General features: G+C 53.8%; 1 protein-coding gene and 1 long non-coding RNA gene across 9 annotated transcripts in view; one reads left to right on the top strand and one right to left on the bottom strand.

Moving 5' to 3' along the window:
* The window catches only part of LOC117202373 (uncharacterized), a 62,142-nt gene extending 45,740 nt beyond the window's left edge, over positions 1-16,402 (bottom strand). For 7 of the 8 annotated variants that reach the window (XR_007475722.1, XR_007475725.1, XR_007475720.1 and 4 more), the window contains exons 1-2: positions 14,766-16,402; positions 12,360-12,426 (exon numbers count right to left, since the gene is read on the bottom strand). This is a non-coding gene — a long non-coding RNA (uncharacterized LOC117202373). Of the gene's footprint in view, positions 1-3,291; positions 12,552-14,765 lie in introns of those variants that run through there. The other variant, XR_007475724.1, reaches the window with a different exon arrangement.
* A 952-nt stretch (positions 16,403-17,354) lies between these two features.
* KLHDC7A (kelch domain containing 7A) lies at positions 17,355-21,299 on the top strand. The gene is made up of 2 exons (XM_033433095.2): positions 17,355-17,470; positions 17,589-21,299. Exon 2 carries the CDS (start codon positions 18,270-18,272, stop codon positions 20,652-20,654), a length of 2,385 nt encoding a protein of 794 aa, XP_033288986.1. The 5' UTR covers positions 17,355-17,470; positions 17,589-18,269; the 3' UTR covers positions 20,655-21,299.
* Positions 21,300-22,515: the final 1,216 nt, after the last annotated feature.

The raw sequence follows: 22,515 nt of genomic DNA, 5'->3' as shown, positions 1-22,515 counted from the left end.
TCTCAGTTGGCGTTAATGTCCTTTTTTTTTTTTTTTTTTGCGGTACGCGGGCCTCTCACTCTTGCCGCCTCTCCCATTGCGGAGCACAGGCTCCGGACGTGCAGGCTCAGCGGCCGTGGCTCACGGGCCCAGCCGCTCCGTGGCATGTGGGATCTTCCCAGACCGGGGCACAAACCCGTGTCTCCTGCATCGGCAGGCGGACTCTCAACCACTGTGCCACCAGGGAAGCCCTAATGTCTCTTTTTATCCATCATTCTGCTTGCAAGCTTATCCTGACCCATTTAAAGTTTTCTTTGCCTTCAACCCTCAGCTTTAACCACAGTTTCTTTCTACCCTCTAGTCACTCTGGCTTTCCTGTCTGTATAAGCTATGCTCCTACCTCAGGGCCTTTGCATATCCCTCTAAATCAGAAACTCTCTGTCCAAGAATAAGTCATCTCAAGTGGCAGAGCCAAGATTTGATCCCAGGCCATCTGGTCCAGAGACTGAACACTAAACCACTGTACTAGTCGCCTCCCTCCCCTCTCCTCCCCTCTCACAGCGTCATGTATCCCACATTTAGGGCTCTTCCCCTGGGTATATAAGTTTCTGATGGAGGTCTGTTTCACCCTGAACTGTGAGCTCTGTGAAGGCTAGGCTGAGGTCCATTTTGCTCATGCAGCATCCCTGGTACCCAACATGTAGCACTTAGTAAGTATTTATTGAAGGGATGAATGAATGTCTGCCTGTCTCTGCTGCATATGTGGTTCCCCAAGAGCAGAGACTGTGTCTGCATCTCTGCATTCCCAGCGCTCAGCAAAGTGCCTGGCACCCGAAGTCATCAGTGTGCGAATTGAATTGAAATTGACCCATCTTCCTGGTATGTTCACCAGCCACGCTGATGCCCACTCACACATGAGTAAGACAAATACTACCCCCCAAGTACCCACATGTGTCCATGTTTCCACACCTCGTTCATTCTGTTCCCTCTTCCTAGTATGCCCTTCCTCCTTCTCCATCTGCTGCAAACTCCTTCACAGCTTTCAAGGCCTTGGGTAGACAAACGCTCCTCCACCCTCTCCTCCCAGGAAGATCTTGGGCTCTCTTCTCTACACCCTCACAGCACATTCATCCCACTGACTGTGCCTACAGGATGGTAGTGTGACATTTTTTCTGCTAAACTGTGAGCCTCCTGAGGACAGAGTCACGCCTTATTCATTTCTACACCCCAACCTGGAGGCCAGGGGCCCCCAGAGACAATGTAATGCACAAGAGATGAATAGATGAGCAATCACTTTGGCTAACCGGCCCTTCCCAGCACTCCTTGCTTCCAGGGTATTAACATATGCAAGTTTCAGGAGTCAGATGCTGTTAACGGTCCCATGTTCCCAGGGGGGAAAACAGAGGCACAGAGGGGTCAGGTAGCTTGTCCAAGAATGCAAGAGAAATTCCTCAACCTTACGGGGGCGCTGGTGGGCGCGGGCTTCGCCACCCTAGGTGGCATGGAGATTGCAGAGGAGCTGGAAGACAGTTGCCCTTCCTGTGTCCTCTACAGAGCTCTCAGCAGTTTGTCATTCTCAGAACTGCAGGAATGGGGCCCCCTGCCCTTCAGGAGCTTCCCACCCCACTCCACGAGCAGCCCTGAGGAAGGACATGGCTCCCCTGACGTTTCAAGCTAAGACTAGCGTAGCCTCCGGAGTCGCTGGCACCGAAGCCTGCCTTTATTGCTATAGCAATAAAGCAAATCCTGGATCATACAGGGCGAGAGGCACGCCCTGTTCTTGGGCAGGGATTTGGAGTCAACAGGGCCGGAGAAGGGCTCTCAGGGAAGCCCGGGCTACGGGTCACGTTCTGTCCTCGTGAGGTGCCAAGTCTGACAAAGCTCACCAGCGCCTCCGTGCCCAGGTGGTGAGGGACCAGGCCCCGCAGCCGGGTTTTCAGAATCCGAGCAGCTTCAGGGGAATCTACCTTTTCTGTTAAATGGGGCATGGTGGGTGGGGGAGGGCATCCAGGAACCAGGGCTTGGGGAATGATACAGAAACAGGACGTGGGGTTGCCGAGCTGAGTCTCTGCGTCCCTAGAAAAAATGAGCCTGGGACAAAGGGACAGAGCAAACCAGGAGATAAAGCACGAGCAGCTTCGCCTGGCGCCCCCCTTGACCCTCAGACCATGAATGACCCCCTTCCACCTTCCATGCGAGGCCCAGAGGTGGGCTTCTCCTCAGAGGGGCTGCCGTGCAAGGTGGGAGTTGGTCCCAGAGAGGCTGGGGCCTCAGCCAGAGCCCGAGTCCCTCTACAGCTGCGGTGTCTCAGCACCTCCTGTCTGAGTTCCCTATTGCTGCTGTCCCAAACCCCCATATACAAAGTGACTTGAAGCAACACACATATATGATCTGCAGTCCTAGAGTTCAGAAATCTGAGGAGGGTCTCATTGGGCTGAAGTCTGGGTGTTAGCCGAGCTGTCTTCCTTTCTGTAGAGGCACCGGGGGAGAGCCTTTTCCTTGCATTTTTCTAGATTTTAGAGGCAACCCACAATCCTTTGCTCATGGCCCTACCCTCCATCTTCAACGCCCACAGTGGCGGGCTTCCCTGGTGGCGCAGTGGTTGAGGGTCCGCCTGCCGATGCAGGGGACACGGGTTCGTGCCCCGGTCCGGGAGGATCCCACGTGCCGCAGAGCGGCTGGGCCCGTGAGCCATGGCCGCTGAGCCTGCGCGTCCGGAGACTGTGCTCCGCAACGGGAGAGGCCACGACAGTGAGAGGCCCGCATAACGCAAAAACAAACAAAAACAAAAACAAAACAAAGCCCACAGCGGCTGGTCCTGTCTTTCTCACATCTCATCACTCTGACAACAACCCTCCTGCCTTCCTCGTCCACTTGTAAGGACCCCTGAGATCACATTGGGCCCGTCCAGATAATCCAGGGTCATCTCCCTTTTTTAAGGTCAGCTGATCTGCAACCCTTATTCCATCTGCAGCCTTAATTCCCCTTTGCCATGTAACCTAACATACGAGTTCCAGAGATTAGGATATGGATATCTTTGGGGGACCATTACTCTGCCACCACACCGCTCACTTTATATCCAGTCACTGTTTTGCAGGAGCATGTCCTGCGTGCCAGGCACTTCCACACACAGATATTATTTCTTACTCTAAACAATCCTGGAGGGACCCCACTTCTTTCCAAGGAAGAAACCCCGGGAGAGCCAGGCCCCATGTGAATTTTGGGGGCCCGGGGCCTTCTTTCATATGAAAAATTATTTAAAATGATATTTTCTGACTGTGTTAATACAAACATGAATATAACCGAAGTGGCTAAGTTCAATTTTTAATTTCTGGTTTTAAAGAGAAATTAAAACATGTCATGGGCCCCTAAGAGTGTTGTGGGCTCTCAGCACTACGGCCACTGTCCCCGATGAAGAAGGGGACCGGCGAAGGGACCACCCAGGGTTACATGGTCAGCAAGGGACAAAGCCAAGGTCATACCCAGGATGCCCCTGACTCCAACACACTGATCACTTCACCAATCACCCAGCCACTCTGTTAGCATTCAGACAAGTCTTTGCAGAATCAGACTCACAGCCACAGGGACACTAGAGATTATTCAACCCGAAGCTCTTCTTTTATACATGGGGGTCCACATGCCCAGAGAGCAGGTACAGCCAGGTCAGAGACACAAGCAAGTCAGTGCTGCAGTCAGGACGAGGGCCTGGCCTCCTGACTGTCCATCAGGACTCTTCCCCCGCCCTCTGTCTTTCACATGCCAACTCCTCTGACCTGAGAAGGCGCCCAGCTTCTCCCGACCCCGCGCTCACACACTCATAGACACACGCTCTCACACACCTCGTCACCACACACGCCATGTCAATACAAGTCTCGGCCACTGCTGTGTTGACTGTTCTCTCTAAGTTGCTAGGATTTACCCAATGCATTCATTTTACAGATGGGAAAACTGAGGCCAGAACAGGACGGGCCTGACCAAAGCCACTCAGCAGATGACCAAGAAAGCCAGCACTGTGTCCAGTCCAGGCCTCCAACTCCCAGGCCTGTGCTCTTGGCTCTGCTGGCACCTGGCCCGCAAGCGTCCTATGCATTGATCACAGATGGCAGGTGCCAGCCTGAGGGGCCTCCCATGGCCCCGCCCAGTCCACAGAGGCACAACAACACCACGTGACTGGAAAGTTCCGAAAGAACCATTTCCAAGTCCTCAGCGTCCAGAACTGGCACAGTCTCTGCCTCAAGCTGAGGCTCAGAGCGAGAAAAACCAGTTCCAGGAGGCCACCCCGGGTCTTCAGGCCACCTTCCTGCCCTTTAACTCTGCAGGAGGGAGGTCGTTGTCCTTGGGTGCCCAGGCTGGAGACACTGAACCAAGCCTGGAGGTCAGGGCTTGCACTGCAGAATAAGTGGCCAGCCCCGCCCCCATACCTCTGGCTTCCCCTCCACACTACTGATCTCCTCTGAGCCTCAATTTTCCCACCTAGGAACAATATTACTACAGGCAGACCTCATTTTATTGCATTTCCCAGATATTACATTTTTACAGATTGAAGGTTTGTGGCAACCCTGTGTCGGACAAGTCTATCAATGTCATTTTTCCAAAAGCATTTGCTCACTTCAGGTCTCTGAGTCACATTTTGGTAATTCTTGTAATATCTCAAACCCTCCACCAGCAAAAAGATTAGGACTCGCTGAAGGCTCCGAAGATGGGTTAGCATTTTTTAGCAATAAAGTATTTTTAAATTAATGTATATACATTGTGTTTTTAGACATAACACTCTTGCACGCTTAATCGACTACAGTATCGTGTAAACATAACTTTATATGCGCTGGGAAACCAAAAAGCCTCGTGGCTCACCGTATTGTGATATTTGCTTTATTGCGGTGGTCTGGAACTGAACCTGCAGAATCTCCGAGGTCTGCCTGTAGTACCTACCTTTCAGGGTTGTTGTTCAGGATTAAATGAGTTGCTTAACACAGGGCATGGCACATGGTAAGAGCAAAATCAATGTTACGATTTTCATTGCTAGACTTAATAAAACTAGAAGCAGTACCTGAAGGGGCTCATGCTTGGGCTGGCTCCTGAAGGCCAAGACAAATTGTTGGTCTGGCAAAGGACTAGCACAGCCTCTTAGGGAAACGTTACAGGGGCAGAAGCCAAGGCCAGAGAGGAAGCAGAGGATTGTGGGGTCCCGACAAAGAGACCCTCACAATGACTTCTGGCACCACAGAGGCACCTCTGAGGCGGCCCCCAGAACGACAGAATCTCGGATTCCCCACCCACTGTCCTCTGCAGGTTCCCACTGGTGGAACATACATTCAGGACCTTGCACCACAGGGGTCAAATTTCCAACTCTCCACCCATTTTACAGATGGGAAAACTGAGGCTCCAGGAACAGGAGTCACTTGCCCAAGAACACACACCTATTTCATGGCCATGCCGGGACCCAAACCCAGGGTGCCCTGACTTTTGAAGGAACTGGTTGACCACAGTATTTTGGAGATGACCAATCTCCAAATCACTCAGCTATCCTGGGGACAGTTTTCTAATCTTTCTTTCCATTTTTTTCATTTTCAAGCCTTATCTGACATCTAACTCAACACAACGGACTTGTCCCTCTAGCCCTGAGGACAGCTTGAAGAAAAAATGAATTGCTGAACTCCATTCCCCTGTGTCCACTCATGTCACTCCGACACTGTCCCCTGCTCCAACCATGATCACTTACTTCCGTCCCATTGGGGCTGCACGTCCTTACCTCAGAACCTTGGCCCGACCTGTTCTCCCTCCCCCAGAGCCCTTCCTCTGCAATCTCTGTGAAGTTACAGCCCCTCCTTCCAGATGTATCACCTTCCAACCCTCCCTGATGGATCCTGGCCCAGTAGATATCAGCTCATTGTCCCTCAGTACTTATAAACAACTTATAACTTGATCTGGACTGTATTCGTTTGCTCTTGTTAACATGGTAATTTATCTGTTCTCATTTATTCGTTTGTTTATTCAACAAAGATTTCCTGAATACCAGCTAAGAGCCAGACGCTCCCCTCCAGTCATTTACCTGGGGAGTAAGGGGAAGGCAGCTACCAAGGGAGGAGTCAGAGGGGACCTGTTACAGTTGTGAGGTGCTGGTCGTCCCTGGGGATAGACGGGGGCCCCTGCTTTAGTCTCAGATGCCTTCCCAGTTGGGAACCTTGCCAGGTAGGAAAGGGTCTCTCCCATCACAGCTGGCGCTCCCTGGAGATGAGGGCCCTGGAGGTTTCCAAACCATCTTGCATCCCCTACTGGGCAGCCTTGGGGTTCACTGGCCAGTGATCCCAGCTCTTCCATCTCTGGGATGAAGGGCTTGGGCAGAGTCACTTCCTCTTGGGCCTCAGCGTCTCTTCTGTGAACAGCTCCTAGCTCACTGGTTTGCTGTGGGATGGGGGAGAAGCCCATAAGCACATGGGGGGAGTGAGGACAGCTGCAGATGTGGGGTCCCTCAGCTGACCTTTCAGAGCTTAAAGCAGCCGCCCGGGAACATGGTTCCCTTTAAGTGGATTTTGGAGCGTTGCCTCCTTTTATGCAATCTCTGACCTGCAGTACGAGAGGGTTGGACCGTGGGCCCTCCAAAGTCTGTTTCAGCTCTGATTGCTGGAAGCAAGCCTGCTGCCTAGAAACAGTACAAGTTGAGGCTCTGCCCTTTATGGTTTGTGCTTCATCTGTCCTCTCCCCGCCCCCCCAGGCTCTCAGACGGCGATGGAAATGGAAACACAACACCTCTGAAGATGGAGAATAAAATAAGCTGTATTCACCCACCACCACCTAGAGGGATGTGAAGGAAAAACTTTTGGCAAACAGCCTCACCACCTTGCATCACGGAGCCCAGAGTACAGAGCTGGGACAGTCCTTAAATTATAGATCTTGGGAAATTAGAACTCAGAATACAGAAGAGGACCATGCTCCTGGGGAGTTGGGGGACAGAAAGAATGGGGTCCCACCTGGGGGATATGCGCAAGGAAACACAATTTAGGCTCTCCTCTCTCCAAATTGGAAACACCACCTCTCTCATTTTCTCCCAGCTCTTGGTGACTATTGATGGGGGGAATCCCACACCTCGTATTATTATTTTTTTTTAACATCTTTATTGGAGGATAATTGCTTTACAATGGTGTGTTAGTTTCTGCTGTATAACAAAGTGAATCAAAATTTACAAGCAGCACATGCAGCTAAATATCAAACAAAGAACCCAACCCAAAAATGGGCAGAAGACCTAAATAGACATTTCTCCAGAGAAGACATACAGATTGCCAACAAACAAATGAAAGGATGCTCAACATCACTAATCAGAGAGAAATGCAAATCAAAACTACAATGAGGTATCACCTTGTATCATTTTTGAAACCTTCCTTGAAAGTTAATGAAAGGAAACCTCAACCAAAATTGGAGTCAGGAAGGACCGTAGAGGGAGCTCTCACGCTCTATCACTCGTGTGAATTACCCCAAACAGGAAGACGTCAGTTATCCCAACAGAAAAACATCAGTTACTGACTCCAACAGAAAGATATCAGTCACTGACCCCAATAGGAAGAGATGTGCCTTGCGTTCCCAAACAGGTAGCCCAGCTACTTTATTGCCCCAGAGGGAGGAAGACTTCCTTCTTGCCCAGCAACAAGCCCAGCCAATAGAAAACGCCACAGCTCAGCCAATGAGAAGCTGTCTTCACCTCAACTTTTATTTTCCTCCAATGAACTCTCACTTTTCCTTGCTGATGACTTCCTTACCTTGTCCCTCCGCTCCTTACTGTAACAGCCTTCCATGTTGTGTAACCCCTCAGAGTATCTCCCTGTTTGCCAGATGAGATGCTGCCTGATTCATGAATTGCTTAATAAGGCCAATTGGAGCTTTGCGTTTACTCATAAATTTTGTTTTTTAACAGTTCCAGTCAAGGGAATTCCTTCCTTGGTTCTTATCTCAAGCTTTCTTGCTGTAAGTCCTGGAACTCATTTAGTCTCCCTGTCATTGCCACCCAGTTGGAGGCTAACTCTGGCTATGTCAACATCCCATATGTTTTCAAATGCTTAGAACCATTGCTACACACAGACCTCAGGGCTTTTGCACCCAGGGGGCCCTCTGCTTTGACTATCCTTTCCCTGCCTGGTCCACCTGTCGTACCCCTCATGACTCAGCTCTGAGAAGCCCCTCTCCCCAAAATCCCTGGCTCTTTGCTCCTTGTTTCCATAGCACCCCATGTACCCCCTGTCGCGTTTCATCATGATTTGCTCTGATGTTGTCCTGCCCCTCTAGACCCTGAGTTTCTGGAGGGGTAGAGTGGGTATAATAGGGCACAGGGTCTGAGGCTGAGCCTGCTGGCTAGGTGAATAACCCTGTCTGAACTTCAGTTTCCCCATCTGCAAAGTGGGAACAAGCCATTCTACCAGTGAACTGCATATTAGCCCGGGAAATTGACACTGGCTCCTGCAACTAGCAAATCCTGAAATCTCAGTGGTTTAACCCAATACCAGTTTATGGTCACAACCTCACATGTCCATCTGGGACATGTGGCCTCTGAGATCACCCCGGCAGGGGGTGTGAGGAGAGGAGGCTGCCCACGGCTTCTTCGCTGCCTCAACCCGGAAGCCACTCAGGTCACTTCTGCTTGCTCTTTCTAGGCCATAACTCCATCAAATGCCCCCGCCACTGCAGAGGGGGATAGGAAATGTAGTTTTCCTGTGTGCTCAGGAAGGGGAAACTGAACCGGGATTTGGTTGAACACATAGCCTAGTCTGCATGTACGGAAGAGGATTAAAAGACAGAGAATGTGGGGTTCCTAGCCCAGTGGCTGACACATAGTAGGTGCTCAATGAAGCTGCCACTCATTCTCCATTTACTCCTGCATCCCCAGAACCAGCCCGGAATCCGGCCCCTAGCGGAGGTCGTGTGGATGCCCTGCACGGCTCCCCCTGCCCCAGCCCCTGGCCCCAGGCTACCCTGGCTGCTCTTCCCACAGCCTCCCCTCCCTCCTCTGGCCTTCTGCGGCTTGGCTGGGGCCGCTCTGTCCCCCTTCTGCACCTGGACAGCTGTCTCTTTTCAGAGCGTTGATTTGCAATTGTCCAGAGCAGCGCTAATGGGCCAGTAAGGCCCCTGGCTGCGCGGAGTTAGCTCCATTTAGAGGCTCAGGGCTGTGAAACACAAACCTGCCCTGCCTCTCTGGGGCCAGACCAGCTCTCTAGTCCCTGTGGACACAAGAGTCAGAGCCAGACTCAGGGCTGCAGCAGCTGCTCTCCTAGCAAGGGCTACCTTGGCTCTCTTCCACAGCCCCTTCTGCTGGCTTAGAGGAAAAACTGGGAGCCACAGTCACGCTCACCAGGCTCCCAGCTCCCTGGGACCCTACTCTCCACTGGCGATGGGCAGCAGGGAGTCTCAGCTTCTCCCCCTCCTGGTGGCCTCTTGAAAAGTACACCAGATGCAGGGGTCCGGGCTTCCCTGGTGGCCCAGTGGTTGAGAATCTGCCTGCCAATGCAGGGGACACAGGTTCGAGCCCTGGTCTGGGAAGATCCCACATGCCGCGGAGCAACTAGGCCCGTGAGCCACAACTACTGAGCCTGCGCGTCTGGAGCCTGTGCTCCATAACAAGAGAGGCTGCGACAGTGAGAGGCCCGTGCACCGCGATGAAGAGTGGCCCCTGCTTGCCGCAACTAGAGAAAGCCCTCGCACAGAAACGAAGACCCAACACAGCCATAAATAAATAAATAAATAAAATTTTAAAAACATCCTAAGTAGAAACTTATAAAAAAAAAGATGCAGGGGCCCAAAGAGAAGGTGGTCCTCGATATACCACAAGGCAACTCATCCAATCACCATGACAACTTATATAAAAGCAGGTTTTATTGGCCCCATTTTACAAGTGAAGAAATTGAGCTCAGAGGTCACAAAGCAGTGTTTTCTAAACTGATCTGGCCAGAGACCCATTTTTCTTCTTGAAGTAAACGCAAAGCACATACTTCAAAACGTGCCCCCCTAGGCTGGCCTATTTTTCACCCCAAAAGCCAGTTTGACACATCCTTCCAAAAGCTTAGCATGTACTTCCCCTAGCTCAGGGGTTCTTAACTAGGACTCCAAGAGTCTGGAGACTTCCAGAATTTGCATGTGAAATATTATGGGTATGTGCACTTTTCCAGCAAGGGTCTATAACTTCCAGTAGGTCCTCAGAGGGGCCTGGTCCCCAGAATGAGTCAAAAACTGCTGCCTTGGTTTGAGTTCCTATAGAGAAGGCCCAGTTTTGATCTGGGGTTTTGCAAAAGTGAACAGAACAGCAGAGATGTGGGAAAAAGCGCCAGGAATGGGAGAAGTGGCCTGTGCGACAACAGGGACAAGGAGACAGTAAACAGATGAGCTTGGCTGGAGCAGAATGGGTGTTTGGAAACAGTGACAAATGATGTCGGGGCGTCGAAGGGACCTTGGAGAACAGATTGAGCCATTTAGATTTGAGAGGGGAGGCCCCGGGGAGCCACAGGAACTCCTGGAGCAGGCAAGTGGCAACTCGGAACATGGGTTGCGGAAGAAGCGGGAGAGAGCGGAGGGGAGAGATGAGCGACCAGGATGGGGCTCCGTGGACAGCCAGCTCCAGGGAGTGTGCTGCCCCTGGAAGGGCACTCAGGGCTGGTGACTGTCTGGAATATTGCAGGAGGAGGAGACGCGAGCCATGACATGAGGGAGACACAGCCTGGCTTCAGATCTAAAGGCGCCTGGTTTGAATCTCAGGGCTGCCATTTCCTAGCTGTGTGCTTTTAGGCAAATAACTTAACCTCTCAGGGTTTCTTCCTTGCAAGACAGGGATAACCATGCCTCCTTGGTGAGGCTGTGAAAATTCGCTTTAATGAGAAGCTACCTCTGGAGCACTTAGCCCAGGACAAGGCACACAACCAGCCTTTGACAATGATGGGTTCCAGTATGATCCATCAATTCATTTTATATACACTCATCAACCCCTCTGTACACCCGCACCAGGTGCCCTCCTAGGCATCCTACTGTGTTTTCTGACAATAACCCCATAGAGGGATGACGTCATGCCTGTTTGAGAGATGGGAAAACAAAGGCACAGGGATTTTCAGTCAGAATAAGTAGTGATGTATATTAAGGTTGTTGTGGGAGCTCAGATGTCAAGGGGTCAGTGACAAAGGTGTCACCTCTCTCTGACTCAGGGCAAGAGAAGAAACATGCTCTTGATGATACGCAAGGTCATACAGCTGATTGGTTCTTGGGAGTATGGGCGTGTTTATAGTGCTTCACATAGGGATCTGGTTAACAGGAGGATTCTGATTTTCTGAGGCTGGGGTAGGGCCTGAGATCCTGCATGCTGACAGGGGTTTCTAGAGAATGGCTTTGGGGTAAAACTGACTTGACCTTGAGCAAGAAACTAAGCCTCAGATCCCTCATCTGTGGAATGGGTCTTAACTCCCCTCTAGGTCTGTGTGAAGATGAAAGAAGATGGTGCCTGCAGCCTAGGCAGAGCACAGAGCCTGGCACAGAGCGGGTACCCAGGAAATACTGGTTATGATCATCATTATTACTACTATCACTCTTGGCTCTGAGCCTTTCATGAAAGCTCTGTCTGTGTGCGAGCACGGCTTATGCCACATACGCAAACCTCGCGGTGCTCCCTTTGGTTCATTTCATCCCACCCCAGGAGTAAAAATCAGGATGCAATCTGCCGTTTCAAACAGCATCCATGAATCGTTTCACATTCAATTTCCCCATCAAATTCACAGGCACGTATCACATCCATTATTCCACTTCCTAATGGTCTGTGCAGAGGAAATCGTAAATAGGACATTTCTTCACGCCCTTGGCATTCCCAGCTCTTTGAAATCCCCTCTCCAGGCCAGACCCCTTTTCTGGCTGCTACAGCATGCTTTGTCTTCTCCAAAATCCTGGCCTCACTCACCACTGGCCTCTGCTCCTCCCAGAACGTCAAGGAACTACAGTGACCTGTCTGTCTCCTTGGAGAGCAATGTTGGTCCTGCCTTGGGTTTCTGTGGAGGTGAACTTTGGCAGCAGGTAGCAGGTGGGCTGGGTGGATGCAGGGTTCAGGGTCAGAGAGGACAGTGGTTTCAGCCCCACCTGCGTACCACTCACAAGCTGCAGGGCCCTGGGCGAGATCACCGTGACTCCTGGGAGCCTCAGTGCCCTCATCTATAAAATGGGGATGACAATGCCATCTGCACTGGGTGGTACAGTGAGAAGTGCCCGGTCAAGGGCTGTGCCCATAACAACCGTGACAGCTATTTGCTCAAGTCACGTGAATGGAAAATTTGACGGGATGCCCAGGAAGGGGTGAGCTTAGCACTCGGGGCTCAGCAGCAAATGGCATTCACCGTGGCACATCCACCAGGGTCCCTGTTTGGCCTTACATTTGCAGGCTCAGAATCCCAGCTAAGGTGGCATCCTCAGTCCAGGAACTCTTGTGCCAGCATCACCCTAGACGGAGCAGAACAGGAGCCTGGGGGTTGGGGCGGAGCCAGTGGCATGGGGGAATATTCGGCACTTTACCTCCTGGTGTAGCGTGGTCCTGCCCTAGCTGAGTGGTGCAGCATTGGAGGAGCCTGTGATACCAAGCATTGACTTCTAGTTCGTAAATGGTGGGGAGGACAGAGGGGGTGCTGGGGGAACGGCAGCCAGGCTGGTGGGCTTGGGGCGGTGGCTATTCACCAACCCGAATGGAAATAGGTCAACATTTAACAACCCGTGTGGATGCAGCCGTGCACATCAGCTGGCGGTGCAGCCCAGGGACGCTGAGGGTAAAAAAGCCCAACATATGTTAAGGAGAGCTTCTCGAGGAAAGGCCTCTGGGTGAGTGTAGAGAACCACCATTACCACCATCAAATACTGAGTACCCTTCCGACAAGTGGCAACTTATCCTTGACCTAATCCTCCACCCCTAGACCCAGTCTGATGCCCTGTGTTCTAGTCCCAGCTGGACAGACAGCTAGGACTTAGTCTCCCCATCAGACAGGATCCATTTATTGATGACACTTCTGGATTTAAAAGTCCATGGTCTCCCTCAAGTGTGTATGTGTGCATGCGTGCGTGCACGCATACATGTACATTCATACACACACATGTACACGGTGTGCATGCACATCTGTATACATGTGTGTACACATGTGTGTATGCATGGGTATGTGTGCTGCGCGTGCATTCATGTGTGCACACATGCATATGTGTTCACATGCGTGTGTGTGTGTCTGTGTGTGCATGTCTGTGTATAAGGCCACACAACTCCCCGACTCCCTCTCTGACGTCTCCACCCACTCTCTGCACACACACCTCTCCTCCCAAGGTGCCCGCGCCCAGCTCTTCGCCACCTCGGACCCTCCACTCAGGCCCTCACTTGTCGCACCCACCTGGAGTCCACCTCCACCTTGGAACACACAGACGCATCAGGCTGAGCAGACCGGAGGAGGCACCGGCACGATGGAATGCAGAGCTAATCGCTGGAAGATGCGTCCGTTTATTTGCATGGCTCGCATTTGTCTCTGTTTTATCCGCCCCCCCCCCCCCCCCGCAGCCAGCCGAAGAGTTCTCAATTGATCCTGCCCGCACGGAGAGACCAGATTGGCAGCCGGCACGCACATCCACAGAAGCCCAATATAGACTTCCAATTATCTTTTAATTTTGCTCCTGTCTTCATTTGTTCATTTCACTTTTTCCAAATGGACTGGAGGAAAAAAAGCTGTAATTTATGGACTTTGAAGTCAGCTGGCAGGAGCGTTGTGCTCACATGCCAGGTGGGATTAGACTTCAGGGTAGAGCCCAAACTCACTCCCAACCATCCAGTGGGGGAGCCGGCAGCCTCTTAGAGATCCCAAAGTCCCTAGTCTCTCGCTTCTGGTCTTCTGACTCCCTGTAGTAACTATATCTTCTTGATAGAGAACTTGGGCATCTGGGGCCTGCTGAGCTGACAGTGAGCTCCGAAGGCTAGCTAGTTCCTAGAGATGGCCAATGACTCACCTAGGAGTACACCTCTCATATGCAAATGAACCAGTCCAAATCCTTCCCCTGCCACCTCCTTTATAGGCTCTTATAAGGCTCTTATACCTCAGGGCCAGTGGCCCCTTCCCTAATCACTCCAGGACCAGAAGTGAGACAAATAAAGACAGCCCCAGGGTCCCCTGAAATTATTCAAGCTAGCCACTTCTAAGCCTACCCTACCTTGCCCATCCTTTACCCTACCTTCCCATGAAAAACATAGTAAAGTCCATGCTTCCCACTCCCCCTCCTTCCTCTGCCTCCTGGTGACCCTGGTGCATCCTCATGTGGCCCTGTACAGCACAGGGTAGGGGCTCCCCTAGGGAACTGTAACAAGCTACCTTTCCAAGAGCAGTCATCTCCTGATCTGTTGGCCTCACCATACCTGAATAATAAAGCCTACATTTTATAACTATCTCACGTGGCCGTGGTCACTGGGGACCAGAATGGAGGGCAGACAGCAGGAAGCCTCCTTTACTGAAGGTCCCCTCTGCGCTCAGCTGTTTCACAGGTGTTACTTCCACCCTCCAACAAAGGAAGTGCTAAGCCAGGATTCATATCAGTGTCACCCGACCCTCCACCCTCATACGCACAGCCTGCACCCAGCCCCAAGATCCAGTCTGGAGGTCTCATGCATTGTCACAGCTCTCACGTCCCCCTGTATTCCTCACCCCTTGCTATTTCCCTCTTCTTGGTCCTCCCTGTTCTGCCTACCAAGTACCCTCTCCACTCTCGTGTCCTGGCCTGGCACAGGGACTCCTGCTTCCCTCTCCCCCAGACACACTCACCTACGAGCATCATCACACTTCACCACCTTCTTGCTAAGCATCTTCTTCCCCCAGAGTCAGCAGTTCCCACAGGTTCAGGCTCCATGGGTGTCTCTTAACCTAGGTCACTGCACAGGGCCTGGTACATGGTAAACATCTGGTAATAACTGTCCTATCAATCAATCAATCAATCAGTCTCTGCCCCCTCTTTCTTTTATCAAAATATTCAATGCTAAACACCTCTTTCTGGAATCCTCTCCTGACCTCTCTTCTGATGCCCCTTGTTCCAGCCTCCCTGGCCATCGAATAGTCTGGTTGTACTTTGTCAATAAGCACCTGTTGACAAGTCACCTTTTTAATTTTTCCTTTGTGATACACTGTGACTTGATCGTTTCTCAGGCATATGCGCCATCTTCCAGATCTGGATGTAAGTCCTTCCCCAGGGCTGGGGCTGGGTCTTCTGCTCCCAGTGGCCCTTTCACTTTCTCCTGGCCACCCAGGGGCCTGGTTTGGCCACATCCAATACCCAGGGGTACAGTTCCAAATGGAAAGAGCGGTTGTCTGACCCAAAGCCTTTAAGCTGTGGCTATAGGGAGGGTGCTCCGGGACACATGGAGCCTTTCTTGGGTGGGAAGCAGCCCATGAAAGGGGCTGAGACACTGCTCCCTTGGTGGCATCTGAGAGGACAACGCCAGGTCACAGCACTCAGGAGGGCATGCCACAAGTCTCCCTCTCTGAGGGTATGGGAGGCCCAAAGCTGCCCTTACTGCTGAAATGGTAGCTTGGCCCCTGGGAGGGGGGCGGTCCACATCAGTCCCCAAAGCCCTGACTTCACCACTGGACAAATCATTTTTATTCCCCTTTATAGCTCATCCGCTCCTTCCCAGAGGAAGATAAATGGGTCTTGCAGTTAGAGACACCTAGTTATAAATCAAGACTCTGCCACTGACAACCTCCATCGACATTGGTGCATCCCTCTACGCCTCGGTTTCCTCACCTGTAAAATGAGGGCGATGACAATACCCACCTTCCTGGATGACTGGGAAGGTGAGATTATTTCACTCATACAAAGTACCCAGGATCCATTCCCCTTTCCCCGCCACTGGATGGTCTAGGGGGCAACTGCTCACCCACCACCCAGGGGTGAAGAGGAATTCTTAGCAGACAAGTAAAAACACTGACTTACTTTCCATTCCTCTACCCACTGGAATCTCCTGAGATGATTATTAAAAATGCGGATTTCCTGGAAGCCATCCCAAACCTACTGAATCATAAAATCTGGGGGCAGAGCTTGGAAATCTGCACGTCTAACGATAATTGTAAATCACTATTGTGACCGTGATGGAAAGCGAGAAAACCCTGCTGCGCGTCACCAGCAAGACAGGCAGAGAACGCCTGACTACCGGGGCAGTGTTACCTGTTGGGTGAATTCAAGTCTGTAAAATTCAGGAGTCTGGAAACAAAAGATAGAAATCCCTTTACAGGCAAATTGACATAACATTGGAGCTGCCATAAAGTGGGGAGGACAATTGTATCCCTCCCAAACGGGACAGTGAACAGTAGATGAGATGCATCCTGAGTGTCCACCCCCATCCTCCCCGCAGAAAGGCACAAATATGTTGACTTTTGTCCCAGTTTGCCTCCGGCCCCAGAGTTGAACTTACTTGGAGACTTAGAATCCAGCAGAGCAGTGTGTACTTTGAGCCGCAGCCCGTGTGATGAAAGATAGGCGCATAGAAGAACAACAGAACAAGAAGGAAACGATGATGCGGGAAGGAGGGAGGCACCAGGAAGGAGGCACAGGAGGCAGCCTTTGACCTGACTCAGATGGCTGGAGGAATGTGGACCAGCAAAGACAGGGGAAGGCAGCCTGAGCCCCAGCCCAGAGCCAGGTAGGCACAGCAGCGATCAGGGGATGATTTTGGAAGGTAAACTAAGGCTGGAGCGTAGAGGGTTGTGAACAACATCATAAGGAATCAGGATTTTCTCCTCAAGTCAAGGTTTCAGAGACATATTCCTCTGAAAACTCTGTATTTCAGAGTGGGTTGTTTTTTTTTTTTTTTTGCGGTACGTGGGCCTCTTACTGTTGCAGCCTCTCCCGTTGCGGAGCACAGGCTCCGGATGCGCAGGCTCAGCGGCCGTGGCTCACGGGCCCAGCCACTCCGCGGCATGTGGGATCTTCCCGGACTGGGGCACGAACCCGTGTCCCCTGCATCTGCAGGCGGACTCTCAACCACTGCGCCACCAGAGAAGCCCTCAGAGTGGTTTTTATTCTCATATTTAAAAGTTAAATGCCAACATTTAGAAATCGAGAGTGATGGCATCACCACCTAGACTCTAAGTGACTCTGAAACAGTGGGACCAGGGGGTGCTGGGACCGCCCACCTGGCACCATCAGCCCCCATAGGTAGCATGAGGCTGAAACCCCTGCCCTGGCATTTGGGGACCCCAAAAAGACCTCGGTCTGGGGAGGGGCAGAATTACACCTGCGCTTCCAAAGGTCCAACTGATGACAATTATGGGAGTCATCAGCCCTACGGCCTTTACACACATTAACCCATTTTGTTCTCACCACAACCTTATGAGATGCTGTTACCCCCATTTTTCAGATGAAGAAACTGAGGCACAGAGAGGTGAAATCACTTGCCTAAGGTCACACTGCTGGTACGTAGCAGAGCTGTGTGGCCTGGATCCGAAACCCACAGCGCCGGTGAGATGAGCGGCGGGTGAGTCTCCCTTGGCCTCTCACCATATGAGGTTGTCTGGTTCAGAGGGTGAGGTTGTGGCCCATGTCTGTCCCCGATCTAGGTACTAATGCCATGTGTTTTCCCCAACTCCTCACAGGAAGGCCGGTTTTCTTAGTCAACTTATCAGGCAGGGAAGGAGGGCAGAGTCATGCAGGAGCCAGTTCAGGTGGTTTGGCCACAGTCCCCAGCTCAGCCTCACCTGCTGCTGACTGCGGACCCCACCCCCCACCGTGGGGAACAACCAACGTCAACAGGAAGAAAACAGACCCGGGAGGTTCTCCTGCCATGCCTGCCGTGGCCCCACCTGCCCCACAAGTCACCACACCCAACCCTCCCAGCCCAGCGGATTTGCAAAAGAGAAAACAAAACACACACACAAATAATCGCCAACCCCGTGCCTTTCCTGGCATCCGGTGACTGTTTGGTCAAGAGCTCCCTCCCTCTCTGGGTACCCGCTGGACACTCCTAACCCTCTCCAGCTGCCGCCGGCTCGGGTGGCTGATCACAGGCTCAGCCCCCCGGCAGGGGCCTCCCACTCCCAGGGAAAGCAGCGAAGGATCCAAGGGGGCCAGCAGCCGAGATCTGCCAGCCCTGAGCCCCACCGGCCACCCTCTGCCAGCTCAAAGTCACCTTTGCCACAACTCCTCCGCTGGGCAGCCGGTCAGAGCCAGCCCAAGGCCCCGTCCCTCTCAGCTCCGCAGGAACTAGGAACCACTCCCCACTGGGCAATCATTAATCAGATTCTTGACATTCCTCTGCCCCAGGTCGGCTTGGGAACATGCTCCCCACAGGAGAGGGAGCAGAGGCCCAGGGCTGCCATCTGGACATGCAGCTGGCGGGCAAGGTGGTGCTGTCTGCCGCTGCCCTGCTCCTGGCGACCGCAGCCTACAGGCTGTACAAGCCAAGGCCTGCCCAGGCCCCCCTGGGGGGTGGGAACGCCAAGGCTGAGGCCAAGGACGAGGCAGAGGGCTCCAGGCAGCCTGCCATCCAGGAGGCTGTTTCCGGGGCGCCACAGTGGGGCCTGAGACGCCGGAGGGGAAGCAAGGGGGCCGGAGTATCGCTGGGCTGCAGCTGGGAGAATCCGGAGGGTCCCGGAGTCCTGGCGACAGAGGCACCTCCTGCAGACTCAGAAGCCCAAGCCACTGGGAAACCCGAGAGGAAACGTGCTGGTGAGGAACGGGGTGGGCAGTGCAGGGACTCTGGCCTGGCACCTCCTCGGGGCAGTGGCCAGGAAGCCGGAACAGCTGCTGGCGGTAAGCTGCCCTGTCGCGCCCATTGGTGCAGTGAACCCCAAAGCTCCCTAACTGGCCTTGCTGCAGCGGACGGCAGCGGTGTGAGCGGTGAGCTTGCCCCATGGCGGGACAGCAGATCCCAGGAGCAGCTGCGGGCCGGGGAGCAGGAATCCTCCGACCGGTGCAGGGCGGCCCACACAGAAGGCAAGAGTGACATGAACAAGAGCTGGGTCTTTACGCGTGTGACAGGGGTCCACAGGGAAGAGGCTGGGGCCCTCCGGGCTGCCTCGGACATGGGCCTGGCCCTGCGTCAGCAGGAGGGAGCCACCGAGGCCTCCTATACCTTCTTGTCTGTGGCCCGGGTTCGAGTGGAGGAGAATTTCATACCGGAGAAGATGGAGGGGGCCAGGCCCAGGCTGAAGCGCAAGGTGTACGACTACTGTGTTGAATCCACCCGTCAGGCCACCTCCAGGGACAGGCTGGCCCCCAGAACAGCAGCCCTGGCGGAGGCTCCACCCCCTGTGTCAGGGCCAGGCCCCCTGGGAGTGGGGGCAGCCTCGGGAGGCCAGGCCGATGACAGAGTAGGTGGAGTGGGGACAGCCGCCCCCCCCGAGCCTGTGCTGTCACCCTCTGCACAAGGCTTCAGCAGGAAGCAGAGCCTCCTTCAGATCGTGGAGAACCCGGAGCTCCAGCTGCAGCTCAAAGGCTTTGGGGACCCTGCTCCATCGTGCCCAGACCAGAGCGCCCTGCCCACCAGCCCCATGTCCCGGGGTTCTCTTGGGTCCAGCTCAGCTGGAAGCAGCGGGAAGCCCCACCTGCACTTTGTGGCTGGGGCCAATTTCTTTCACCTCCCACTCAGCCCTGGATCAGCCCCAGGTGCCCACCTGGATCTGGGCAATTGTTATGAGGTGCTGGCCTTTGCCAAGAAGCAGAGCCTGGAGGCCCTGAAGGAAGCCGCCTACAAGGTGATGAGTGACAACTACCTCCAGGTCCTGCGCAGCCCAGACATCTACGGGTGCCTGAGTGGGGCAGAGCGGGAGCTGATCCTCCAGAGACGGCTCCGGGGCCGCAAGCACCTGGTGGTGGCTGACATGTGCCCCCAGGAAGACTCCAGCCGCCTCTGCTGCTATGACGACGAGCGGGATGTCTGGCACCCGCTGGCCCGTCTGCCCCCTGAGGCTGTGTCCCGGGGCTGTGCCGTCTGTAGCCTCTTCAATTATCTCTTCATCGTGTCCGGTTGCCAGGGGTTTGGGCACCAGCCCTCCAACCGTGTCTTCTGCTACAACCCGCTGACGGGCATCTGGAGTGAGGTGTGCCCTCTGAACCAGGCCCGCCCTCACTGCCAGCTGGTGGCCCTGGATGGACACCTGTACGCCATCGGGGGTGAGTGTCTGAACACGGTGGAACGCTACGACCCTCGCCTGGACCGCTGGACCTTTTCCCCGCCGCTCCCCAGTGACACCTTTGCCCTGGCGCACACAGCCGCGGCGTGTGCCGGAGAGATCTTCGTCACCGGCGGCTCCCTGCGCTACCTGCTGTTCCGATTCTCCACCCAGGAGCAGCGCTGGCGGGCCGGCCCCACTGGGGGCGGCAAGGACCGCACAGCCCAGATGGTGGCGGTCAAAGGCTTTCTCTATCGCTTTGACCTCAACCGCAGCCTGGGCATCAGCGTGTACCGCTGCAGCGCCAGCACCCGCCTCTGGTACGAGTGCGCCACATATCGGACCCCTTACCCGGACACCTTCCAGTGTGCCGTGGTGGACGACCTCATCTACTGTGTGGGGCGCCAGCGCACCCTCTGCTTCCTGGCCGACTACGTCTCACCCAGGTTTGTGCCCGAGGAGCTACAGAGCTTCCCCTCCCCGCAGGGCACCCTCCTGCCCACCGTCCTGACCTTGCCCGGCCCTGATGTGCCCCAGACCAGGGTCTAGTGGCCCCTCTGCTGGGCCCCTTCTGCAAAACTAGAGGCAAAAACATCCCCTACCCATCCTCCATGGACCATTTCTGGGAGATCAGGTGGCCTGGGAATCTGGCCAGCAGGAGGTGAATTCCAGTCCTTTCTCCTCCACTGGATGGACTTCTTAGCTGCATCTTTGCCCCCGTTGGGCTGCAGAAGCCCAGTGTGGAAATGGAACTCGGGACTGGTGCTCTGAGGCCCAGGATGCCCATGTCCGCAGGGATGGCCATCACCTTGCTTGAGCTTTGAATGGGGGACAGGTACCAGGACCCCAGCCAAGTTCAGGGGCACAGCCTTATCCCAATCCTGGTTCCGAGGGCCAGTTGACCCCCAATGACCCCTCAAGCTGACCCTGCTGGTTCTGGGCTAGACCTCCATAAGCCACCAGGGCCTCTTCCTAAACATTGGCCACTGAGCCCCAACCTCCAAGATTCCCAGGAGCACCTGGGACACACAGGTGGGGAAAATGAAGGGAGGCGGCTCCAGCAGGACCAGGAAGGGGCCCAGGAGAGCCCCAGGGGGCCCGGCCAGAGGGAGAGATGGCTGGAGAAGCAGAACAGCTGAAGTTGGAACAGCCCACGGGAGCTCTTGTCTGCAGAATAAATTGACCAAAGCCCACTTTAATGTTTCTCATTACCTGGAATTCTAGTGTACTGGAAGGAGGAGAAACCTTCGTGTTCAGCATCCATTGGTAAAGGCACATCTTCTTGCAGGGTTTACTGAGAATACAATTGATTCTGAATACGAGGTCTCAGGAGAGCGAGGAAAACATGTGATCCGAGGGCCACCGTCTGCTGGGCCCGCTGTTATATGACCACTGCACTCTCTCCCCAGATCTCAGAACCCTTCACAATACAGCTCCCCAAGCAACCCAGCCCTCACCTTGGAGCTGGGGGGGCAGCCACCACCAGTCAGCCCTTCCAGGTGGTGAGAGGTGATGGCATCCTTTGCCCTCCCTGTGCCTTGTGGTCACCTGGTCTGCCTCATCAGACAGGAGAGGACCAGGGAGGGGCAGGTCCATGATGGAGCTGGGGAACTAGAAGGTTCTAGTGGTGCATTGGGAGACTGGGACCTCCTTTCGTATCAGGTTTGGTAAATTCTCAAAGGGAAGAAACTCTCCAACCTCAGGAAGTTACCTTTCTTCCCAGAGGGAGGGGAGAGAGATTGGTCCAATCTATTACTGCAGCCCTGTTCCATCTCCAAAGGAGACACATATACAGAAAGGAGAGCAGCGATGCCCTTGGTCCCAGGCAGAAGCCAGGAAGCTGGGACCCCTTCTAAAGTGACAAGCTGCCTGAGGAAAGAAGCAGAGAAGGGAGGTGCACCAGGGCAGGTCCCGCAGGTGGGGAGACAGGAGTGCTCAGACTGCAGCATCCCTATCTTAAAAATGGGAAGGACCATCCATGTCCTTCTCTGCCTGGGGGATAAAGCTGAGCACTGGAGAAAGTTCTTCCCAGTTCCGCGGGGTCCCGGCAGGAGCTTGTGTTCACTGCAGCTGTTGGGGCTGATCTGGGGTGGGGCATCTTTTTAGAAGATGCAGAATTGGAACAAAGAATGAGAAGAGGTTGGTACAGAGACAAAGCCTTTTCTTGGACCGCACAAGGCCACCTTCCCTATTCTAGGGCTTGGGAGGCGAAGCTGCTTAGTTTATTTCTAAGTTGGAAGCTGGGGAAGGAAAGATCGCTGGGACTATGGCTGGAGCCTGTGGAGGGTGACCTCCTCCCCAAACCCCTCCACCACAAAGGCCACGCTCAAGTTCAGAGTCAACACTCAGGCGTGAACCTCCAAGGGACCCAGGGGAATTGGAGATGTGATGCCAGGTGGGGAGAAGGGTT

Source organism: Orcinus orca, chromosome 1 (assembly GCF_937001465.1).
Source record: "Orcinus orca chromosome 1, mOrcOrc1.1, whole genome shotgun sequence".
Lineage (NCBI taxonomy): Eukaryota > Metazoa > Chordata > Mammalia > Artiodactyla > Delphinidae > Orcinus > Orcinus orca.
Note: the sequence above shows the minus strand (reverse complement) of the source record. Positions and strands in the feature narration are given on the sequence as shown.

What these genes read in the sequence shown, in the direction of transcription:
- KLHDC7A (XM_033433095.2), top strand. Translation starts at nt 18,270, where the DNA reads ATGCTCCCCACAGGAGAGGGAGCAGAGGCCCAGGGCTGCCATCTGGAC.